Raw genomic sequence first — 9076 nt, forward strand, 5'->3', positions numbered from 1 at the left:
TGGAATGGTGTTGCTGATTGTTTGGCCAAATGGGTGTCAGTTCAAATGCAGGATTGGAATATTTTGGATAAGGGGCAATTGTCTCTTGATATGGCTCATGTTCTTGATTAGTTAGTTGATAGTGACAGAGCCCTGTAGTGCTCTTTATGTTGGACTCTTTGCTTGTTTGTATCTCTTTGTTGTTTGAATAAATTTTTACCCCTCTTTTAGTAAAACAAATTAGAAACTTAGACTAACACGATGTTTTAACCACAATTTAAAGCTTAATAATAAACTGTTACAAAAGGTAAAACAGTTCTTGTATTTTAGATCTTAGTATAACCATGTTATATGTAATATTTATATAATATTATTATTATTTTAATGATAGTTTTAAATCTGTTTTTTCGAAATGGCTTAAAAAATCAATCAAACCTCAATCTCAGCAAACAAGAAAGGATTATAATGGGCTATTTGTGATCCCAGCCTTACTATTTATTATTCACTTTTCTATGTATACTTTTTCATTCACTTTGCTATTCATTCTTTTTTTTGAAAAATTGGGAGGATAAGAATCCAAGCCCACCCTCTCAAAAAGCCATTTTGCTAGTGATTGAAGAGGAGAAGAAGAGCCATCTTGAACAAACCCACAATGGGAGTAGTGAAGATTTAACATCACTTGCCATCCCTTCTGAGTAGGATGGTACCAATCAAAAAAGAAAAATTCCTCTTGAGACTTGCAGAGATGAGAAAGAGCTCTTCCTTGTTCATCATAATCAGCACACCCAATAGTGGAGCTATTCATGTTTACATCTCTAGAACAGCACGATCTACTCATCTCATGGATTCCTACTCAACACAACACAAAAATAGGTCTATCAGTACACTCATGTTTGGTCTCTATGTTTATGTAATCGAAGAAGTTTGACTCTAAACATCAGTAATAAGAGGTCTACAAGCTGTACTGAAAACATCTACAAAATAAAGAGGATTCAAAATGCTTTGATATTTAGATATACTCTTCAAAAGGAAAATCCAGAAACAGGTAAATCTTAAAATTCCAAGCTGCAGTATATTAAGTATATTTACCATATGCAAATGGGTTCAAGGTAATATGAGAGAAGGCTGCAAAGAAATCAAGGATGAGGAAGTTGGCATCTTCAAGTACACTCAGCTCTGAAATGGCTTGTGATAGATAGTTGTTGTGGGTGGACACTAATTCCATTGTTGTGTTGAAGCATACTGCTCCAGACTGTAGATAACCCGTTTGACAGTCAAAGGGCATGTTATTTGATACCAGAAAATTCCTTAGCCCAAGATTATAAAGCTCTGTGAGCTGCAGTTTCATCTCTATTATAACGCTCTTGACAAACTTCTCTGTTCCCTGTACACATCCACAACTCATGACCCTCAGTTACATATTTTACAAAATAACATTTGAATTTGATTCATACTTGTAAAACATGACAAGTTTGGTAATGTTTATTCTTACAACCGCGCTAACATTTATAGCAGCATAATCATTTCCATTAAGAGTAAGAAGTACTATTGAGTGTTTTAGATGGTGAGAATCATATTTCTGAGATATAATGGTATCCTTGAAATTCCCAACTTGGACACTAATCTTTGGAACTCCAAATGAGTCAAATACCCCACTGTATGATATTGCAAAGTTTATGCCTTCCAATGCTACTATATGATGGGTTGAACTGTTCAGGACCCTGTAAATACTGGAGATGGAAGACCTAAGATTTGGGCTGGATTAAAAAAAATAGACAGAATTCGGTCAATATTTTCACCTGTCCATTATACCCATTGCAACATAATAATCGCAAAGAAAAAGAGGTATTTTAATGTTAATGGAACAGGGAAACTGGACTGTACGTGTCCTTATAGCTGAGTACACAAGAGAAGCACTAACAGAGAGAACTTTTCCATAATCATCAATTACACTTTTAAATTGAAAATTGTTCTTAGGCATGTTAATATAATTTCATCTGGAAGGTGGCATGAATTATGAGGTTTTTGTAATGTTTTTAATATATAAACTGATGCAGGGGCTTCCACTTGGAGGGGATCCCAATATAAAAGTTTAAACTTCCTTTTTCATGTGCGTTAAATTTTTGAATGCTTATGCTAGAAGAGTGAAGTCTCGTAAAGGCTCTAATTTTAACAAATTTGTGAATGGGTTTGAAGATAACGTTTGAGGATTAATGGTTCTGCATTTAAGGTTTTTGTGGGGACTCTTTGTGAGGTGGAACGTAGCATTAAGAGGGCAGCAATTGGAGTTTTTCTTTCTGTTTTTAGGTGCAGAGATTTTTGGAGTAATGAAAGAAGAGACCTACAGATTTTGAAAAAGAGGGAAAAGTTGGGAGTCGCTTTGTTTTAGGGGTGGAAAAGCTCATGTTTGCTGCAGATGTAAGGAAGTATTCGCAGCAGCAAGTTGGCTGAGAGTGCATGGTTCAGAGTTTTGCAGAGTTCAATTGAAGATTTGACAGTTGGAGATGGTTTCTGTATCTCTTTTTGCTGTTGTTTTGCTATTGTAGATCAGTTTTAATAGCTGTATTTATCAGTTCATGAGGCTGCATATTTATGTAATAACAGGTTTCTGAGTTTAACGTATCATTTTGGTAAAGTCCAATGAAACAAACAGAGTTTTCTTAAATCAGATTTAATTCTATTTCACTGAATTTCTTCTGCATTTGGTGGCGGTATTTGTTTTGCTAGAGGGTTTCTGTTTTCTGCATCTTAAATGGATTGAGAAAGGGTTTTGAAAAAACCCCGGACATTAAGAAAGGGTCACTGTTTTCTGTTGCATAGGATTATTTTGAAAAGTGTTGGTTGGTCTTCCAAATGCAACTTCAGTGAGGGATTTTAAATAGGATTTTTATTTCTTATAAATTTTGGGGGAATTTCTAGGTCACAGTCTAAATTATAATTATAAATGATTAAATCATTATTATAGTTAAGAAAATCAGAGGTCAATACCATGACCCATAATCATTATATAATTAGAGAGAAGAAGTCAAAACACAAATCTATATTAGCTGATGCTCTAAAGGACTTGGAAACCCCAGTACATAGCAATTGAGAAGTTTCAGGTAATTGAGTTTTAGTTATGTTGCCTCACAATCAATTTACATATCATTTGAAGTTATCAACCATAGGATGGATCAACCTATCCAAATATTTTGGGCTATAGTTATGCCAAAACAGTTTCTGATTATGGACATTTGGGATCCTTAGATATTGCAATTCAGATTACTCACCTAAATAATCCGTAATAACTCTGCCAGATGATACCCTGCCAGATGGGTGCCCAGGCCAAGTGATACCATATGGATACTTCCATGCTGAAACTATGCTATTATTCATAGGAGGATGGTGATTTCCAGTGTCTGCATATGAATCTCCAAAAACAAAAAAAAGCTGTTGTTTGATCTCCACTACATATACCTGCAAAAATAAAACTTCTTCAATCAGTAATCACACTAAATTACATTAAAAATCGTCAATAAGAAAAGTGGTTATTAATCACTACCAATTACAGAGAGCAGGAAAAATGGCAGAAACACCAACAGAGCTGATGGCATTTTGGCAACCATTTTCATGACCTTGTAGATCTATGGTCAGCAGATTTGATTGTTTAGTTTATATGGCAAAAGAACTATTTGACTTGTATGGCCAAAATCAATGTCTAAGAACTTTTCAAAGGCATTCTAGAAATATGCTTAAAATAAAAGTGTTGGAGATTGAGTTGAAATCAACTACAACAAGAAAAAGTGGAAAAGGATCTAAAAACTTATATTAATACCATCAAATAGAAAAGCTACATTCTACATAGTCAGAACCCACAGAGAAAGATAAACTTCAATTAAAAAAAGAAAAAGGAAATGTTGTGCTCCATTGGTAAAGGAGAAGTTTTAGTCAATGTCAATGGATGTCATTATGAGGTCGTGTGGTTTACTAGTGTTGTGAATCAGTTGCAAACCAAAGTATCAAAGAAGGTTTTCTTAAGTTTTTGTCCAGTGAAATAAAATCTTTTGGAATAAAACATAATTTTGAAAGATAGTGTGTCATGCATTTATCTGTGTGTGCATTTTTTTTATGGAGTATTTTTCATTCATAAGTTATTTTTGAAATTAAGTGTTTGTGTTTTTTTTTCTTGTATGACAGGAATATTTTCAATTAACTTCACAAATTTTAAGAAATATATATCAATTACAATTATTAATTGATCATTGATTGTAAGTTTTTATTGGTTACAGACATATGAGACAAACTTATTATTTAATACATAATGGTAAAATTAGTATATGATGTTTTATATATATATATATATATATATATATACTTGCTCTTTGTTTTAATCATAGCAATTGTATTTTGTGTATGATAGGTACAAGGAAGACCTGTAGAAGGCCAAGCAACATTTTATTGTTCTTCTTTTTGCATGTAGACTTACAACGCATAGGTCAATTTTCAAATTGTTAAGCAAATGACATTGTCTATGAAAACATGTCATGCCCCACCTAAGGTTAGGGCTTTGTAAATACAAATCATAGCACTCAAAACATGAGCAACTAAAGGCTTTGTAAATACAAATCATAGCACTCAAAACATGAACAACTAAAGGAATGAAAGTCGACTTAGGTTAAAACAATGTTTATGGCCAACTAGAGGAAAAAAGAATAATGAGAAGTGATTTCAAATCAACAATTTACCAAGGGAGGTTGACTCAATAACATAAATTATACAAATCTTTAATTAAGGGTTGTCCAAGGTGCTTGAAACCAAATAAGGTAGCCAACTAGAGTTTGCCATTATTAACCAAAGGTACGTGTTATCAAAAGGCATTGGGGTAATGGAAGATCGATGGGTGTGTTGAAGATGTATCTCTTCAAAGTAAGAGATGTGACTCTTCTTTCCCCTCCCAATGGTAGACATTAAAAAGAAAGTGGAAAGCCTAACTTGGGGGAAGAAAAAACATATCAATTGGGAATATTATTGATTTAATCTTTATTTCTCTCCTACAAGAAATTATATAAGGATTAGAGAGGAAACACTATAGGGAGAGTAGATATGGATACCCACTCTAAGTAGGCCACCCCAAGTTGGATGGAATTTTCTTGGTTGGATGTTCCTGTCACTTGTGGGCCAAGGGGTCAAGTTGTCTTGGTTGGATTCACTTTGCCCTTGAGCTTAGTTATGGAAAAAATTTCGGGTGCCCTATTGTGGAGCCATGATTAGGAGAGAAGATACAGGTTCCCCCTCTAAGTAGATCACCCCAAGTTGTCCATGGAATTGTCTTGGTTGGATATTTCTACCACATGTGGGCCAAGGGGTCAAGTTGTCTTGATTGGATGCTCCACGCCCTTAGGCTTAGTTGTGGCAAACGTTTCGAGTGTCCTATTGTGGATCCATGATTGGAAGGGCAAATATGGGTTCCCCCTTTAAGTAGACAGCCCCAAGTTGATGAAATTGTCTTGGTTGGATGTTCCTGCCACTTGTGGGTCAAGGGATCAAGTTGTCTTGGTTGGATGCTTCACGCCCTTGGGCTTAGTTGTGGCAAATGGTTCCAAGCACTCAATCGTGCTTTCCTTCCACTTCCCTACTAAGGTTTATCCATGGAAATACAACTATTGATTAGATCCCAATGAGTGGGTTTATTTAACTTATATATCTTTTTAACTATTAATACGATTAATCATCTATGCTTTTATATTTTATGGATTCCTAACCCTTATGGAAATAATTGGCCTTATGAACTTTATTTCAAATGTTGATTAACATTATTGCAAGGGTTAAACCAGAGTTTATGTTGGAAAGGAAATTGTTAATTGGTAAGTTGTATCTTAATGAGCTATATTTCTTAGTTTAAGTGAAATTGTGATTTTTAGGGCAAGATTTAGGGTTATTCCAAAAGGGAACATTACATAAACAAGGTCTCAATGGATAGATAGTAGTTTTAAAATGATTGTTCATCCACCTACATTAATTTATAATATATCATTTACTATTTCAAATCTAGTCCCATTTAAGTTGTAGCATCCTTGGAATGAACAAAAATGTAGATATTTAAAGATAATATAAAAAATATGCTCTTTATGTATACACACACATCTTTATCTTCCTCTCCCTATGGATAATACCATCCTTGGATTGCTAGTTCATACAACTAGGTCAAAGCCAATCACTTTATGTTTATACACCAAGTGCCACTTGTTAGACGTACATTCATAATATTTAGACCAAATTTAAGTAGTATCAATGTTACATTATGAAGCTTCATGTCTCATATCGAAAAATTGATGGCAAAGTCCTTAGTGTATGATATTTGATGCTTCTAAGCATATGAGTCCATCCATGTGAATATACATGGACCAATGAGTAGATGATGCATCAATAAGGACGTTGACACCTAGGCATGGTGGTTATAACTTTCATAAATCCTAGACCAATGGTAATAATTTTAATGGAATATTAAATTATTTGTAATTGGCATACATGTGCTCTTCATGACTTTTTAGAGGCACATATGCACTATCCATGAGTGTCCTTATTCTTTTCAACATGAAAAGCATATGAGATATCAAAACACAAAATGAAAGGATAATTAATGTGAAGCTACACTTTTGCATTTGTTAAAGGAAAGTTTGCATAACTGATTGGAAAGATGGGCAACACTATTGTTAGATTTAATAATGAAGATTGATTAACAAAATTAAATATCCCTAAAATCATAATATCTTAATTAAATAGATCATCAAATAGAATTATGACAATAAAAATTCATGACAATATTCAAACTTGAAAAAATAACAAAATTCTAATATATTCATTTATGTAGATGATAAAAATGAAGGAAATGACTACACTTATATGCTTTTGGATGTATGAGCCAATATGACAAGTGTTTTGGAAATCCTCAGCGATCTAGAGGATCGACTTAAATGTAGTAGTGGTTTCAAGTGAGCTCATCTTGCTAGATAGACAAAAGTCTTGATGAGGGAGGGGTAGCACCTAACTACCTTTAGTCAAAAGAGTTGAATGAGGTAGAGGTTTCCATCAATCAAGGTGATGACACGTGCTCCACTATTCCTAATATACAAGTAAGAAAATATTAATTATCTAAGTAAACTTAATAAGGATGCAATTAATAAATAATTATACCAACACCTCATTTAAGTGCAACTTAAAAAAGAAAAATGAATCTCGACAAGAAAAGCCATTTTAGATACTCACATACAATCTAATAATGTTTCTCAAATGAGTATGTCCCCATCACATAATATAGTACATGTTTGGTAGTGTTCCAATGAAGTCCATAAGGTTCTTGCATGAAGTGAGAAACCATGCCAACAACAAAATAAAAATATCAAGACAAAGTATGTGCGGGGTATATAAGACTACCTCTAAGTTATGAGTATAAGATATTGTGTATGCTAAATTGTGACCTATTTGTAAACCCTAACTAAGCCAATCACTAACCCACTAATGAAACAATCCCAAATCTACTGTTTAAAATCTATTGTAGAGAGGACACTCTATGGACCTAATCATGAATAAAGAATTCTTGGTGATGATCAAGCCATTAAAATACGGTACCAATACGAAAGTTTTTTCATCTTGCAATAGAATGTATATTTCTTTTGAAGAATTGATTATAATGGACAATTCGTGATCCCAACTTTAATGTTTATGATTCACTTTTCCATGGATGTTTTTTTGTTAAAATCTGGGAGGATAAGAATCCAATCCCGCCCTCTTCGAAAGCCATTCCGCTAATGATTGAAGACGAGAAGAAGAACCATCTTGAACAAACCCACAATTTGAGTAGTGAAGATTTATCATCACTTGCCATCCCTTTTGAGTAGGATGGTACCAATCAAAAAAGGAAAATTCCTCATGAGACTTGCAGAGATGAAAAAGAGCTCTTCAGCACACCCAACAATGGAGCTACTCATGTTTCCAGCTCTAGAACAATACAATCTACTCATCTCATGGATTCCTACTAACACAACACAAAAATAAGTCAATCAGTATACTGATGTTTGATCTCTATACTTGTGCAAGCCTAGAAGTTTGACTCTTAAACATCAGTAATAAAAGATCTACAAGCTGGATTTAAAACATCTACAAATAAAGAGGATTCAACACAATTTGATATTTAGATATACTCTTCAAAAGGAAAACCTGAAACAGGTAATCTTAAAATTCTGAACTACAGTATATTCAATGTATATAGTATTTACCATATGCAAATGGGTTCAAGATTATATGAGAGAAGGCTACAAAGAAATCAAGCATAAGGAAGTTGGTATCTTCAAGTTCACTCAGCTCTGAAATAGCTTGTGATATATAGTTGTTGTGGGTGGACACTAACTCCATTGTTATGTTGAAGCATACTGCTCCAGACTGTAAATAACCAGGTTGAAAGTCAAAGGGCATGTTATTTGACACCAGAAAATTCCTTAGCCCAAGACTATACAGCTTTGTGAGCTGCAGTTTCATCTCTTTTATAACACTCTGAGAAACTTCTCTGTGCCCTGTACACATAACCCCAAATGCATTTGAATCATACTTGTAAAACATGACATGTTTGTTGATGTTAATTCTTACCACTGCACTAACATTTGTAGCAGCATTATCATTTCCATTCAGAGTGAGAAGTACTATTAAGTGCTTTAGATGATGAGAGTCATGGTATCCTTGAAATTCCCAACTTGGACGCTCAGCTTTGGAACTCCAAATGAGTCAAATACCCCACTGTATGCTATTTCAAAGTTTATGCCTTTCCATGCTACTATATGCTGGGCTGAATTGTTCAGGACGCTGTAAGTCACTGGAGATGGAAAACCTAATATTTCGGCTGCATAAAGCAAAAATAAAAAATACACAATGTCTGGTCAATACATTCACCTGTTCATTATAACCATCGCAATATAATAATCATAAAGAAAAAGAAGTATTATGTAAATAGAGCAGGGCAACTGGACTGTACGCAACCATATAGCTTAGAGTACACAAGAGAAGCACTAACGGAGAGAACTTTGCCATAAACCTCAATCAGACTTTTAATTTGAAAATTGTTCTT

The 9076-nt window shown here is 34.0% G+C and overlaps 2 protein-coding genes across 2 annotated transcripts; both read right to left on the reverse strand.

The window, feature by feature from the left end:
- Nucleotides 1-481: 481 nt before the first annotated feature.
- On the reverse strand, nucleotides 482-1960 carry LOC131874986 (GDSL esterase/lipase At5g03610-like). Its single transcript, XM_059218971.1, has 4 exons — nucleotides 1779-1960; nucleotides 1484-1634; nucleotides 1069-1363; nucleotides 482-828 (listed from the first exon to the last, which is right to left on the reverse strand). The coding sequence occupies exons 1-4, from the start codon at nucleotides 1958-1960 to the stop codon at nucleotides 482-484; spliced, it is 975 nt and encodes a 324-aa protein (XP_059074954.1).
- Nucleotides 1961-7229: 5269 nt separating this feature from the next.
- On the reverse strand, nucleotides 7230-8736 carry LOC131048991 (uncharacterized). The gene is made up of 2 exons (XM_057982986.2): nucleotides 8235-8736; nucleotides 7230-7990 (listed from the first exon to the last, which is right to left on the reverse strand). The coding sequence occupies exons 1-2, from the start codon at nucleotides 8572-8574 to the stop codon at nucleotides 7833-7835; spliced, it is 498 nt and encodes a 165-aa protein (XP_057838969.2). The 5' UTR covers nucleotides 8575-8736; the 3' UTR covers nucleotides 7230-7832.
- Nucleotides 8737-9076: the final 340 nt, after the last annotated feature.

The sequence above is a fragment of the Cryptomeria japonica genome, chromosome 4 (assembly GCF_030272615.1).
Source record: "Cryptomeria japonica chromosome 4, Sugi_1.0, whole genome shotgun sequence".
Taxonomy (NCBI): domain Eukaryota; kingdom Viridiplantae; phylum Streptophyta; class Pinopsida; order Cupressales; family Cupressaceae; genus Cryptomeria; species Cryptomeria japonica.

Bases quoted from the DNA above. Each gene is read 5' to 3' on its own strand.
- LOC131048991 (XM_057982986.2), bottom strand. From the start codon at position 8,574: ATGTTTTACAAGTATGATTCAAATGCATTTGGGGTTATGTGTACAGGG. The intron at 7,991-8,234 runs GTAAATACTATA...TTGTGTTAGTAG, and splicing joins CTTGAACCCATTTGCATATG to GAATCCATGAGATGAGTAGA.
- LOC131874986 (XM_059218971.1), bottom strand. From the start codon at position 1,960: ATGCCTAAGAACAATTTTCAATTTAAAAGTGTAATTGATGATTATGGA. The intron at 1,635-1,778 runs GTGAAAATATTG...AATATCATACAG, and splicing joins GCAATGGGTATAATGGACAG to TGGGGTATTTGACTCATTTG. The intron at 829-1,068 runs GTAAATATACTT...TGTGTTGAGTAG, and splicing joins CTTGAACCCATTTGCATATG to GAATCCATGAGATGAGTAGA.